We start from the raw sequence: 16,447 nt of genomic DNA on the forward strand, positions 1-16,447 counted from the left end.
AGCAAAGCGAGGTAAAGCACAAAGTAAAAACCATGTAATAACAATTACTTTGTTTCCAAATCAGGCCTGAAATTATCCTTATTATCTCTCCACTACCTCTCAGAGTGTCTTATTGCATGTCCACCCATACCTTCCGTCGCACAGCGCTTTCCTACCGAGGCGTCTCTGTTTTTTTAGCGGAGTGGGGTGTGTGCAGGCTGTCGGTGTCTATTTAGGAGGAGGCTGCGGGAGCATCCACAGATGCAATCGACAGCCCTGTTGCAGCAGTGCAGAGGCTGCAGGCATCTGGGACAAAATAGAAAGGCTGGGGAGAGGTTAACGATGGGGGAGAGCGATGGAGGAAGAGACGGCACACTGTACAGAAACCAAGAAGGGAAGCGCATCATCTGGAAGGTTAGGGTGAAGGTAGGGATGCAAACAATTAATCGATTATCGATTAATTGTCGATAAGAGATTACTCGATTAAAATAAATTACTTGCAATTAATCGCATTTTAACCCGTAATTCCCCAACCGTCCACGTGAGGGCGCACTTGACGCCAGACGTACTTGACGCACACGCGGGAACACAAGCGGGAACACAAGCAAAGCAGGGCCGTGTACCAATACCCGTACTTCCATGAGTATACTTAAAGGAAGTATACTATCCGCACTGGCTACTACGTACATTTTTCAGATGCGAGTGCTGTTCCAAATCGAGTACTCCGTGGTGCACTAACCGGAAATTACGATCACGACTGCCGCCGTGGCTCCTCCCCCGCAATAAACATCCCGCTTTGAACGGTGAACTCTTTACGCCTAGCAGCTATAAAAAGCTATAAAAACTATAAAAACTACAAAATGACTATATTAATGCAGGCTATGTGGAAAATGCGCCGACTTTGGCTCAGCCTGGCTCCGCCTCTTCTGCTACGTAGCTAAGAAGGCTGCCGTTGAGTACGGGGAGTGTCCTTCGATCCACACTTCACGATTAGCCCGTTTTGAGTACGGCATCCGGGTCCTTGAAGTATACTTCTTTTCGCCGGATCTGAATTGGAGTACTGCGTACTCAAATTTTGGCTAGTAAGTACGGACAGTACGGGTATTGGAACACGGCAGGACGGAGTGCAGTATGGAGCCACTTTAAGTTGGTTAATGACGACAAAGACGCCAAATGCACAATATGTGGAAGTATTCTAAAGTACAACAACTAAACGACTTTGTTGAATTACCACCTAAATGTGTCACATTCAGAAGGAAATTCAGCTTCTCAGAAGAATTGCCGCTTATCAATTAATCGATCATCGATCGATAAGATGAAACAACTATCGATTAATGAATTACTCGATAATTTGCATCCCTAGGTGAAGGAGGGGATGAGTGAGTGATAGAAAATTTAGCTGGAATTAAGGTAGACGGGTGGAATACTAAGGCCTCTTAAATATCACATACCACTACATTTCTACTTGCTTTATTATTATCGGGCAGTGTAAGTGAAGTCCTAAGTACAGCTGAAATTATGCCTAATTATTGTGGTTGAATACACAGGCAACATGAAGCCCTTTACTTCCAAATGTGACCCATCAATAGATTTATTCAAGAAAGCATCTCACAATCCACTATTCACAATCTCTTGCTATGCATTAATTAGGCTGTTCATGGCAGATAGCAGGAAGCCTGTGTGAAGAAACACACAGGCTGCTACAAGGGATGATGAAGTCACACAACAAGGCAGGTCGCCATTTGCCTCGTCATGGGATGGTAAATGAACGGTAAGTAATCAGGCCACACACACATGCCTTTGTCAATATGTTAACTTGCAAGCTTAGGATCACAATTTATTCAATAGAATCGGTATGCCTAATTAAATTGGGCAATGCAACGCTTTTAGCAGAAACTCGGAACCTATTCTCATCTTTTGGTTGCATCACATTTCAATACTCCATGATAACGACTTGAATGGGGGAATCGGTAAAGGGAGCATTTATGCGAGGGTGTGTTTGGCCACAATGTGATTTTTGCCTTGAGCAATTGTACATGCATGGTGCATCAGACTCGTTACCATTTTATTTATATCTTATTAAACCATTTGGTGCATCATTTGGTGCTTAAGACGAGTCCCGTCTTTAGCTTCCTGTCCAACACATTATTAATAAACTGATGCGTCCACGGCTAGTTGCTGTGTAGGGTCTGTAAGCATGAAACTGAAAGAATTGATGAGAGGGTTGGAACTGTTGATAAATCTGTTTTTACTCAGACCAAGCAGGATAAGCGTAGATAGAGATAATTTATGAAAAGGATTGGAGAGGACAGAGTGTGTGTCTCTCTCTAACGGAAGTGTGCCACAGATCTCTGGAACATCTGGACGGTCCGACCGCCTGGCATGAGCAAAACGACCATTCAGTCTGAAATGTATTGACTGCAAAACAGCGCCGATGCTGTGATAAATGGCTCCAAACAAAGTCGACCTGCATTTTGACCCTATAGCTGGGCACATACAAGCAAGCTAGAGGGACAGAGAAAATACTGTCCAAGTAAGAGTGTGTGTGCAGCTCTCAATATGAGAAACTGTGTCTGAAGGCACAGTTTAGATGTCCATCTCCATGGCATTAATTGAAGATGCAAGCTTTGGTCTCGGCCGTACAACGCATGGTAGCTGTGTCTGAGGGCTGCCTGCTGTGGTGTTGCAGAACACGAGAGCTGTGGTTTCAACAGTACTGCTGAGCCATGGAGATGAGGCAGGGCGGCATGAAAACAATGGATGTCAGCTTCATAAGATATGTGGTGAAGGCTGGTGCAAGATATGCAGTTCTATTTTCTCCTCTGCAGCATGTAGAAACATGCACACACTCAAAGACTCTGCAGCCAAACAACAGAAAATACAGAAAATACATGCATTCATTTCAAACCTTGAAGCATATTTTTCCAAAAAGAACCAAAAAGCCAAATCACCCACACACACACACTAGCTGCGTCAAGTGTGTTGTACAAAAGGACGGCTCCATAACACCACACATTGACAGTAGCAATGGGGCCAGCTCTCCACTGACTGGGGACCTCTTAATCACCAATCAGCCTACACAGGCTGATCCAGGGTTCACCCCCACACAAGCACCTGGTGAACTTAACACCTTAACAGTTGCTCTCCAGCAATCAGAAGTGGGTCAGGATGCTCCATACTGAGTGATTGCTGTAGACTCCCCAGGGCAATCCCACACAGAGTTCAGAGATGCTATGCCAAGTCTCAACCACACACACACAAATATATGCAATAACAACATTCCAAAACGGTGCCACCCGCATGCAAACACCCACTCAGACACAGCAACCGATTGAATAAATTTAGACAGCGGATCATGTGTTATTATTGCGAGTATTGACACTACACGATAGAGAGAAATGCTGTCATTCGTTGATGCTCTGCTAGCTGTGTTCTGCGGCTGCCAGGTGTCTGTCTGCATCTGCACTGATGTTCCAACAGGACTGGGCTTGCATCCCAATCTCCCCAGAAAGCCTTTCTTCGCTCATATAGACCCCACTGGGCACTTCTCCAGCACACAGGCTTATTGTATTGTATATCTTTGTTGCACATGCCTTCAAACTATGCTCACATATTTGAGCAGAGGGATTTATGGGTGATACAGTTTTTTCTATGGTTTGCTTCCCCCTTTAGACGCTATGCGATAATGAGTATGGGTTAGGCTTATGCTTAATTGGGTTGGGGGATTTAGGAGGTAGGGGGCTCTTAAAGCTGGTGTAAGAGTTGTCAAATTGTACTGTAAATATAGGCTTGTGAAGCACACAACTACCGTAGAGTGCAGGACTGCACAATTAGAGCCGCAATGCGTAAGATTGAGCCCATCCCAGGTAGTAGGCGGGAGACTTTCAAAGTTCCAAAAATGAAATTACAGTGTTCCGTCCGTTGTAGCTGGATGTGCAACTGGGTGACCTAAAACCAGTGTAGCTCGGCTTGCTGGGTATGCACCTCGAGTAATTTGTATCAGTAGAATATATCAGTTATAGGATGTGATTTCATTGATAACATTATTGATATCCCTATTGACTACATATTAACTGAAATTGCGATTTTGGCCTCTGCAATTAGATCTTCCTGTATGGTTACAATTCATGTATTGAAATAGAAAAAACAAAATTCTAAAAACATCAATAAATCTGAATTTCTAAACCTATCAAATTACAAACACCTTATTGTAATAGGTTTTTATAGACAGTAAGCGCCACATAATTTTCATTTAATCGTGCAGCTCTAACAGAAAATTAGGGAGTTTGGCTAAAAGCTGGAAAGCAACAATGAATTAGCTTCTTCACAAATCAAGCAGAGATGAGTGCAGCATAATAGCAGAGCAGTAAGCACATTGATTTAATGTCTGAGTTTGTAGATAAATCGAAAAGCAAATTATGATTTTTTGTTTACTCTCCACTCCATTAGGCACTTTGTTAAGGCAACCACTTTTCTTTCGCTAGAGACAAAGTTCGGGAAAGATATGGAGAATAAGGCCCCATCCAAACAGAAATTATTTGTGCAAAAACGCAGAAGTCTTGTACGTTTGGGCAACTTGCACACTTTTTTGAGACCAGGTCCCAGGGTGAAATGGGAAAAACGTCAAGCCGGGTTTTCGTGTTAGGATTCGGGTGGACGCCAGATACGCAACAATCTCGACTATGTTTATATACATCGCGCAGACTTGATGCGCAGGCTCCAGTACATATGAATATGTACTACAGCGTTTCTACAACTAGATGCGTTTTTGCCATCTAGTCCATCTTTACGGAAAAATCCTGAAACGCTGGCAAGGAAAACGGAGGGGAAAAGATAGTTTTAGTCCGTGCGGACAGGGCCTGAGGGAGGGTGGGAGATGGAAGAAAAGGGGGGAGAAAGAGAGAAGAAGGGGGGAGGGAGAAAGAAGGAGGGAGGGAGAGAGATCCAAGCCCAGTGTGAGTGGAAGAGTAGTGGAGCGCAACACATTTTGAAGTGTCACCTTCGACACCTTGAGTGAGCCCTGCATGCGTCAGAGGAAGATACAACCTAAAAATGACACACACACACACACACACACACACACACACACACACACACACACACACACACACACACACACACACACACACACACACACACACACACACACACACACACACACACACACACACACACACACAAACCCATTTACTTGAAACTACCAAAGACCTATGGACACACACGCATGCATTTCAGTACCTTGGGAACGAGCCGCGTACACATCTCAAGGATATTTTATTAACGTCTGAGAGGGATTGAAAGCTAATCCCTTCTGTCAACTTGTCACAATACCTTGAAAACTCCTTTAACCCCCCCCCCCCCCCCCCCCCCCCGCCCAAAAAAAACAAAGCACAGAATACAGCCAGTCCTGTCACCAGCCAGACAGAGGGGACTCAGTTCCTCATCCAGGCAAGGGCAAAAGGGTTACAGTTGACAGGACGAGACAAAAATGTCAGCTGTGAAGTGAGCTTCATCTGTGCGGAGTGAAGCATCCAAAATGATTCAAAGACCAAGTACCAAGACGAGCAGCCTTTGCATTATGAGGACCAGCTAGGCGGTACAAATCTCAAAATATAAATATATCCCTACTCTCTTGAATGTCTATTACTATTCGGGTCCATCTGATTAAATGAAAAGTCATTGCTGGAAACATGAAATGTTTTCGAAACAGCAATCATTGAGATTCCACCATGACTTGTTAGGCCCCAACATGACTTCCAGACACAGGAAGTAGGTCAACAGATTTGACCAAAACGAGCAGTGTCGGGGACCCATGATACTAAAGGGAACAGCATTACAACCATCAGAGGGGATTATAAACAAAGTAAAGGAAAGGAATCTTTGGGTTCCATTCCAGACAGGCAACAGAGTGAGACGGGTGGAACATAAAGAAGATGAGCCGGTCAGGATTAATGAAAAGACTACTCTGTCGGTTCTGAAGAATATTCTTCATGTATACCTCACTTCAAAGATTCATTATAACAAAAAAAAGCTTGGCAAGGCTATGAATCTTTTTTGAAATAATGAATACTTCCTTTTTCTTTCAGCATAGAAATAAATATATTAGGGCATTACAAGTCAGCCTAAGTACGACTTTAACCTTTAAGCTGTGAAACAAAATTGAAGGATGTAGAGAACCCTACGTGTTTTTGGTTTGACTGTGGGACTCATCTGGTAACACAATGGGAGCTTCAGAGCACGCACGGCAAGACAGCTACTCTGGAAATAATTATCAGGGGGTCTAAAAACACTTAACAGTGAGGCAGTAGCTGTCTGTATGCTGGGTGCACTGCAGCATCCAGCAGACGTAAGGTAAACCATTACATTGCCCTGTGATGGCCCTCTGGCTGTCTTTGTTAGTTGTTGTGTTTGCCCCTTCCTGTCTCTCTCTCCTCTCAGGTGTTTGATATGTTGGTTTTGTTTGCCAACTGTTTTGGACGTTACATGTTTGATTATCTTTGAAATGCCACTTACCAAAAATTAAAAAAAGAATGAACAACAGTATGATTTGCAAATATTTCTGAATCTACTACCAATTCAAAACAAGTCTGTGGAAGTGGAGACAGAAGTGACGACGTGTGCATGAATTAATGAGGCTTTTTCAATTTAAACCACGATTATTTTTTTCCTCTAACCAAACTATAAAGAACAAAAGATACGGTCAACCGTTTGCCGCATCTCAATGAACCTATTTTGGATAATATATAAATAATGGATAATGTAGAAATGGGGACCATATCTTTTTGTGGCCTAATATATCACCGCATCTGTGATAGCTTCCACCTCCATACAGCTGAGATAAAACCAATTTTTTAGGAATTTTAGAAAGAGAGCTTTAAACATGTTAATATGTCATATGATCGTCAACATATCTTTTCCATTTAATCACTTACTGAAATAAGACTAAAGGCCGTTTTATAGTCCTCCGTAAAGTGCTGTACGTAGACACGGAGAGCCCTCTCCGTGCACATGCAATATTTTTTAACTATCCGTCAATGCAACGGAGACGGCAAGGTCTGCGATCGTTCCTCTAACAAAATAATTTCCGGAATCACTCTCCGGTTTGATTTTTGCACCTTATTTACTTTGCACATTGTTTTCTTTGCACATTAAGGACCAATAAAACACCAAATTAAGATTAGAAGTTTATTTACAACACTATTTACATGGTTTGTAGTCATCATATAAGATTGATCAGACACCATCGTGAATTTCTTTTGAGGGTTTCCCGAAACTCCTCTTAACATGAACGCGCGTTCACTGCACTCACGACGTTCGTACGTAGGATTGTAACTGTCTACTGACACAGTTCAGAAATGGGCTCCGTACTGAGGGAGACTGTCGCAGGAATGTCGCAGGAAAATGGGGTTAAAAAGCGTTAAAATATCTCCCCATCAAGGCCAACAGCAGAGTAGCCTACGAAAATAATAGACTGCAATACTTTGAATGCTAAAGATATTAAAAACACAATTGATTAGGCCTAGGCCGACATATGTATCGGTCCTAATCCTGAATGCACTGTGGGTACATTTTTTCACTGCATTTTCCCCCCTTCCATATTCCAAAAACCGAAAATAGCTTGTGTGACAACTAGGTACCGATTTCTGAAACATGCTTTGCGCAGCAAAGAGAGCCGACTTTATCTGATTCCGCATAAGGTACCCCTGGAGTCCTCGTTAGCTACGAGCGTTTTCACGAGGTTCATTACTAACAATGCTTTCTGGAAACGGTCTGAAAACTGTACGATGCTCGTACGACACACTTCACGATGCACTTAGGCTAACGATGCTTTCGGGAAACTAGGCTCTGATTCTTTAAATAGTGTTTCACAAACTATAAATGCTTATTATTAAGTAAAACCGAATAAAACCCTAATCTGATGGACATAACATTAGAGCAGTCATCCCCAATCTTTTTGTATTTCCTTGCGAACCAAGATGTGTGCCAAGGTCCTCGATTCTCAACTGCCAGGTGGAGGCAGATGGAGAAGGTGTATGGTGTGGCTCACACAGGAAAAAATGTGAAACATACAGCTTGGAAGAGGTTCAAGGTTTCAGACTCATTTAAAGAAAGCCAGTTTCCTGTTTGTTTCTTGATTTTAAAGATTTTTTCCAAATACAATTCAGACATTTAATATGCCTGATGTTTTCCCCTGGGATTGCCCCTTTTTAACGGTAATAACCTATGAGGAGCCTTTGAAACACATTCATGGTATAACGGTTGCCCGACACATCAGGTATGCGGCCCCTGACTAGCTTTTGGGTGGGCACAGGTCATCATCAGCACCACCACCACTCTACATCAGGAAGTTATTGCTCTTGTGTAAAGAATTGCCACCAGCCAAAGAAGATTCAGTCGCATTTACTCTCACTCCTGATGTGGAAATGATATCAGATTACAGGGTGGCGACCACGTTGTTTCTTGGAATTGAATCGTTTTTCAAGCCATTTCCCATCAATGGTGCCAGGGGTCAATGACACTGAAGTAGATTTGCATTTTTCACTTGAGATCCTGATTCATTAACAATTCCTTAAAATAGAGGCTATATAGTTTAGTTTTGGATTAAACATTTTGGTTTTCGGCCCACTCTGCCAGTGAATATTTAGTCTACTTTCTCACTGCAAATCCAGAACCGTATACATTGTACTATATACACATTAGAACACTTAGATATTAATCAATATCATAGTAACATATGATTAGTTGTAAGACTTCTAAGACTGGGCCAGCTGATACACAAAAATGATAACAAAAACACATGAAAACAGGAATCCCAGTTTCAGGAGCTCATCCTCCAGTTACATTTCCATGTCCCTCTGCGTGTTCCATGCAGGTATGAATAATGAGAATAGTCACTATACCGCATAGATGTTGCCATGGTAACCTGCCCCCTGACTCCAACCTGAATCTGGCCTCTCAATAGGTTGTGTGATAAAGGCAGACAGTTGGACAGCGACTGCTTGCGTCGTTAGCATTCCGTCTGCCCAGTGCTGAGGACGTCCTCCCAATATCACAGCACAATGGAGCTCATGATGGGAAGTAACATGACACACCAATGGGGGAGGCGAATCATTTTGTACGCACGCACACACCAGGTTGTCTGGAGTGCAGAGATAGGGTCCAACTCAGTCAGTCTCTGCAGCTACCCAGTCGACCTAATCAGTCGCTAAATACACTGAAACTGGAAGCTGTCATCTCCTTCCCGCTTCCCGCTGAGCAGGAGACTCCCCGGTGACACTATTCCTCCTGGAGAACTAGGCCCAATCCCATTTCTACCCCTTACCCCTTCCCCTTACCCCCCCCCCTTGTTTTGAAGGGGTAAGGGGAAGGGGTAAGGGGTAGAAATGGGATTGGGCCTAAGGCCCAAACCCCTTAGTCCTCTCTCTGTAGCTCCACCACAGAGCATTTTAGAACCTCTGCTCACTTCTAACCAAGCCCGGGCTGCAATTTTTTTTTTGTATCTGCATGCTTTCACCACGTCCACTCTTGGTGGCCAACTGGCCATGACTTCAACCCCGCAGCAAAAATTACTACGGCAACCTTGCAGGATGAGTTTCCTTTCATGGGATTTCATGACGGCACATCCCATGATCAACGTCCGCCCTGAGTTGTAGACGTCGTCTACAACTAGGCGTCCACGCCAGCCTCCTGCGAGCCCCCTTTCTTATCGGGCCGTTACCCATCGTGTTCCCCCAGCGCCCCTCCCCTACCCTGCCCAGCGGCAGATGCAATTGCGTTGTTGGAAAGGTTTTCTTGTATTTATATGAATTTATATGAGTCATAATGACAAGTTACGGCCTTTGCAAACCAAGTATGATTATTAGACGTGAAAACACATGTAATTTTATTGTTGTACTGCCATAATAATAATAATCAGCGATCATGCATGGTGTGACTTGAGAAAAATGACACAGGAAATCGAACTCTGGTGCGGACCAAAGGGTCGGACCGAGACCCAGTCGGTTCGCTTCCAAACAAACCCTGGTGCGGTTCGCTTGAGATGTGAAAGCGACCGCACCTCGGTCCGATCCAGTTAAAAATCATACGCCTCCTTGGACGTAACTGGCTCCCACTCAGCCGTGCGCATTATGGGAAAAAAATTTTAATTAGCGGTGACTCCAAGATTAGCAGGACATTGTCGGACCGTCGGGTGGAAATTGATCGTGGCTCAACATGGAGCAAAGAGGTCTGTTGGATATTTGGATTTACCGCATCAAACCAAAAAGAAAACATTGTATTTTGGTCCGGACCAACGAGAGCGAATTGAAAGACTTTCCTGGTGTGAATACGTCCTTATTCTTGGTTTATAGTTAATTTAAGTAATTTACGTTATGATAATCAATAGGCACACCCTTATTATTTTTTTGTGTGATTGTTGTGATTGATTGCTACCCAATATTTATGCTGTTTGATTGAATTTGCCTTCATCCATCTTCTGACATCCAGGGTCATTCATTTAAAAAAAATATTACTGAAACATCACACCCTAGGCTACTCTACTTACATTAAACAAAACTAAACCCCTCGAGATCTTTGCTAAGAAATAGTCTCTGCAAACAGGCTGAACAGCTGTCTGACACAATTTGAAAATAAGTGTCAGAGGGGGTCAGATTAAGTAAATCTACACTTGCAGCCTCCAAATGAAGAGGGAATGATAAACATAAAAAAAGAAAAATGATGGTAATTTAGCCACTGCCCTGTTTTGTCAAAGACTCCTTTGTGCACGCTTTGAATTGTGCTTTCAATTCTAATTGTTAACATGGTCGAATTGTTGAGGATGCAGAACATTAAATGAGCTAGGGCTGGGCGATATGACGATATCCTACCGTGGACGATATGAAAGTGTCTACCGGGAGAGATTTGGCCAATTTTTATATTTTTTTATATTGCACTGCACTGACTGAAGCAAGGCAGGTGTGAGACTCACCTGTTAACTTGAAAAAAAATCTCATTTGTATTGAAGAAACAGTTCTATTTTTACCACCAGCTATTTGCACAGCACATAACTTTATTTTATAAGTGTATAATTAGTATTTAAAATATTTGTGTGATGCTGTGATTTTTATTTTATATTACACTGCACTGACTGACAGCCAGGCAGGTGTGAAGCACACCTTTAAAAATGTTATTTGTATTGAAAAAACAGTTCAATGTTTACAAGATGTTTGCACTATATGACACTGCAGTTAATGACAGATTGTTCGCTACTTACTCCTTTGTAAGCATGGAAATTCAAGTTCAAAATAAAAGAAAAAACTGATCAAATGTGAAGTATGGTTATTTTAAGCCATTTATTATTTTAATTTACTTCAAAAATACCATATCGTGATATATATCCATATCGTGATATAAAATTACTCATATCGTGATATAAGATTTTGTCCATATCGCCCAGCCCTAAAATGAGCAAAGTAAAATTACAAAAAATCCGAAAAAAACACATCCCTAAAATAATAGAGATGTACATAGAGATATGTACGTCAAATCGCCCAACCCTAATACCCAGTTACAAAAATTATATATATATTTCTGCTTGAATGTGCTTTAAAGAGTGTGTGCTTTTCCTAATCCTCTGGGGACCATGAGCCACCTATACCCACATTAATTTATATTATGAATCCTAATTTGTCATTTCGGAGGCATTATTCATCACTAATCATCACCTACATGTGAGCTGCTACTGTTGCCTCAGTATCGACCAATGAGCAAGACTGAAAATAAAATAAATCAGATGAATATCAAATCTCAACACAAAATGTTAATATTGTGTGTGGCAGCTTTTTCGTGATTTCACATTGTGGTTTAAAAATCAATATCATACACTGTAAACCCATTGGTACAACAAATGAATATTAATGAGTGTCCTCAAATGCCTCACTAAGATACACACAAAGGACATCATAAATGTGATGTTACTGCCGTCTGTATATTTGTTTTGAAATAAAGTATTTCGAAGCAGTTGTGTCCTTGGGGTTCCCCTCCACCTACATATATTAAAATACATCAAACAGAGGATTAGCGTTTCGGCTACACCCCCAACCTAAACCCTTCAAAGAGCACCCAACTCAATCAAAGGACGAGTGTGAACAGAAAGCAGTCGACAGACGTGATGCATGCAGAGTTCCTGTGAATACCATGTTGTATCCGCTGCTCCGAGAGATACAGGTACGAAAATAAATGAACAAATAAATAAATAAATAAATACATTTAAAAAACAAGCTGTCGATTAAATATAAACTGGATTACTCAGGCTGATATCTGGAGTGGGGGGGGGAACTGACAGAGGGGAGTGAACGGCAGCTGGAGCAGGTAGAAAGAGTGCAATTCGATAGTGATAGGAGGTTGAGAGAGGGAGGCAGGGACACAGTATGGAGGATAGATACAGGATAACTGAAGATGTGGAGAGGGTATGTGTGAGGGTAGGTGGGGGGAGTGAGAGGGGGTGGAAGGGAACGGAGAGAGAAAGACAGAAATGGAAATGAGCCCGCTATCCCCTCATTTGGCAAGGCTCCCCCGTGGAGAGAAGCTGGGTTGGGGTTCACCGCAAGCCTCCCCAGAGGAGAGGGGAGAGTTCAAAGAGAGTTGGGGCTGGAATGGGGCAAGGGTGGTTGTGGGGGTAGTAGTAATGGTAGCGGGGGGGGGGACTTGTGGTGTGAGAAGACAAGACAGTTGAGAGAAGGAATTCTCATTACTAGTGTATCGCTGGGTCTGGGCTACACACTGCTGTGTGCGCCTTGTTCACTCTATAAATCTCCTCAAATGACAATAAAAAACAAACCAGAGTGTGGCAGGGGGTAATGGGAGTAGGAAAGGAGGAAGCCAGGAAAGCAATGCAGGCAAGGTGAAATGTAGGAGAGATGATATCAACATCGCAGTATTTTTCACAATACACCATACTTTTATTTATTTTAGTTTAATAATGTTATTATAGAATATGATGCACAGGTCACGACTCGGGTGGTGTATTGAAAGTATCACTCATCTCAACAGCAGTTCATGTCGTTTGAACACATATTTTTTTTAAGGTTAGAAAAATAATGGATATTTATCCGATATTTAAGCGCTGTATTACAGCCAATTGACGCTGGGAACTCAAAATGTATGCGTATGCGTGACTGTGTATTAGTGTATACTGACGAGGAGACTGGGCTTTCAAGCAAAGCCATCGGCCAGCAACACTTGGTCAATATTTTTGCACAATAGGCAAATTACAAGTACCCTGCATAAAACAATAGACAAACCGAAACGCAATCAAAATGGGTATGTTTCACATTTCTAACTATCCCCAATAGATAATTTCCTTTTTGGAAATTAACACCCCTGCCTCTAGAACAGTTAAAAGCAGGTCATTTGATGATTCTTGCATCCACATATTATCTATGTTAAACCCGGGAAGACTGATCTAATTGTTTAAAATAAAATTTCATACATTCTTCTTTCAATTACTTATGACCAGCAGCTCAGCCTTTAAGCTTTTAAGTTTTTTCTTTCTTTCACCTTTTTCGTACCGTATAGGCCAGTGAAATAGAATGAAGGTATGAAGAAAATGTGTAGTGCCCAAGCCCAGAATACAAGTGTCACAAAAAGAGTTTTGATGTTGAAGTCCAATATCACTGGCTTGTGACGTATAACCAGAATATACTCAAAACGTTAAAGACTTGGAATGGTGCAGCGATTGATTGCAGTACAGCACTTCAGTTTGGGCTGCAAAGCCACCATCTTGCCTCTGCAAAAGGTGTCCCTTTCAATGGCGGATGAAGGATATCTGAGCCTTCAATGTAATACCGCAAGTGATGATGGTAATGGGGGAAGTTGAGGCTCATTGATTCATCCCCAAAAACCTCAGCCTGGCACCGTGACCGCTCAGTGCAGAGTTACCCAACCGTGACGAGGCCATCCGGGGCTCGGTCATCGTTAGCGGCCCCCAACCCCTGGGCTTCATCACCTTTATTTCTCATCGACCATGCGCTGGTCCCTTGCTCTGATGGCGGACTAATAGTCTGCTTCTTCTACCCAGCAATTAACCTTTTTATTGGCCACCTGCCAGTAAGCTTGAAATGTATCACAGGCTCTCCTCGGCGTGCGTGTGTGCGTGCGTGCGTGCGTGCATGCCGATCTGTGTTTCAAGAAGGGCAATGAATACTCGCGCTCAACGCATCCTACACATATCCATGTATAAAGCAATGCATGTAATGTGTGCAATGTGACTCATGGAGAGGGAGAGTGTGTCTGGGGCCTCTCCACTCCAGGGTGTGCATGATAATGGAAAAGAGATTCCAATAACTTTCCCTCCAGGTCAGAATTGATTGGCTCCAACATTCCATCATAGCTGACCCAGGTAGAGTTCAGTGGGTGTCTGTTTGATATCTGAAGTCAACGTAGCATAATAATAATAATAATAATAATAATGTACTTCCTGTCTACTCTGCAGTAAGCATGGTTTAGGAATGGAAAATAAAAGTAACCAATAGTAGCACTTGAAATCCCAGAAGAGCCCAAAGTATGGCACGTATTCAGGCACAATGATTTGGGTAATTTAGCTATTCATATTGAACTGTTGTTGAAACAGGCCTAAAACCAAGTCACACAAAAATAAAAATAAATATTTGATATTGTTGTGCTTAAATGACCTTCAGGTCATTAGATTTCCCATGGCGATGGTGAGGACAACATAAATGGTTTAATTATGGGTTGTAGGAGCCATAAACATACAGAAAACCCCTCTGCTATCGGCACTCTCAAATTAAAAACTTCACATCAAGGATGAACTGAAGGATTCAATATGAAAGTTATTGTCATAAAATATTTCACAAACGAAGGTCAAACACTGCAGCCATCAAACTACCTCGCCCAGAATTAAAAACTTTCATATGCCTATTGAACGGCAACGGAAGCTTAGTTAGTGAACACCTTAACGGTTTAGGCCTACATAAAACCCTTCTATTATTCTTAACCAATGCCAACTGAAAGCCACTCAAGGTCTGATTTCAAATCATTGACAGATGCATTCGCTCATCACCGGGAGACAAACAATGCAATAGTATCCACCTACCCTCTTCTCGGTCTTCAAATTAGAAATCTCACAAATAAAAATAAGAGGATGTATTTGTAGTTCATACAACCTCAACTAGAATAATTCCATGCTATTTACCAGACCTTTAAAGAGCAGTTGGTTTGGGGGGGTTAGCTCACCTGCTACGGAGAGGCGTGCGACGCGGCTTGAGATGGAGCCCAAGCTGTCTATGGTGGCCACGCACTGGTAGGTCCCCTCATCGGGCTTGTTGTGCTTGGAATGCACCACCTGAGAAATGAGCAGCGAGCCGTCCGCCAGCACCTTCCGCCGCTCGTCCGAGGCCAGCGTCATGAACGTGCCGTCCTTCTTCCACTCCACGCGGGCCACTGCGCTGTCGCTGTGTGCCGAGCAGTTGAGCAGCGCCAGCCCACCCCGAACAGCCATGGTGTCCTGGGGCTCCGAGGTGAACCAGAAGGGGCTGAAGGGGGGCACCGTCGTACCTGAAGGAGCAGAGAGAGGAACGGTAGGGGGTCAGAGCTGGTTCTTTGATGATATTATGCATCTATTAGCCCAATATGGATTTCAAAGAGGGCACTTGGCGCTGGGAGAGAGGAGGCTCATGAGTTTGTAATTTGATGATTCCACCTCCAATACAATGTGCTACTGAAGGCAAAAAGTAGGTTAAGATAAATATAACTTTACCCACAAAATGTATTATTTGATGACTGAAGGCCACTTAAGACCTGAGCGACTTCACACTAGAAAACCAGAAGTCCCACTGAAATCAGAACAGATGTCAACCAGCAAACCTGACCTAGTCCTGGCACAACTGCTGGTGAATATGACCTCCAGTATGATCTTTAAGATGGTAGATTAATTTACCACCCAGAGATATTGGCTGCCATTTCCTCATACCGGTAAATGGTGAAATCAAAACAGGTATGGACAGTGGCCGAGCCAAGAGAAAGTGCAATTACTTTGCATTTGTCCTCATCCATTATTCAGATACTCCCTAGCCAACAAGTCACACAGAGGTGTTGTTGAGATAAATAACACCAATTATCAGTTGGTCTGCGACTAGACTAGGGCTGGAGGAATAATTATGGGTCTGAAGGTGTTTTAATAATGCAGGGACAGAGTGAAAGAAGTGACTGAATGGTTAATGTAGTTTAAAATATGCTTGCACTATTCCAAGATAAATGGCATGTCTCCAGAGATGGGGAGGAAGTAGCGAGGGAGAAACGAGTAAAAGAAAGAGACAGGGAATAAGAGAAAGACCATCTTACTATTTTTTCAGCTTTTTAACTATTAGGGAGTAATTTCTCCATTGTGCAACGGCATTTTCTGTGCAAAATCCACAGAGAAGTAATGTAATGAGTGCTAACCATTGCAGTAGCAATACGGTCGTCTCTCCTC

At 42.7% G+C, this 16,447-nt stretch overlaps 1 protein-coding gene across 1 annotated transcript in view; it reads right to left on the reverse strand.

Moving 5' to 3' along the window:
• The window catches only part of neo1a (neogenin 1a), a 157,931-nt gene that overhangs the window by 74,935 nt on the left and 66,549 nt on the right, over positions 1 to 16,447 (reverse strand). Inside the window, exon 2 of the mRNA XM_056607650.1 lies at positions 15,211 to 15,531. Within this exon, the coding sequence (XP_056463625.1) occupies positions 15,211 to 15,531 (321 nt within the window). The remainder of the gene's footprint in view (positions 1 to 15,210; positions 15,532 to 16,447) is intronic.

The sequence above is a fragment of the Gadus chalcogrammus genome, chromosome 14 (genome assembly GCF_026213295.1).
Source record: "Gadus chalcogrammus isolate NIFS_2021 chromosome 14, NIFS_Gcha_1.0, whole genome shotgun sequence".
Taxonomy (NCBI): domain Eukaryota; kingdom Metazoa; phylum Chordata; class Actinopteri; order Gadiformes; family Gadidae; genus Gadus; species Gadus chalcogrammus.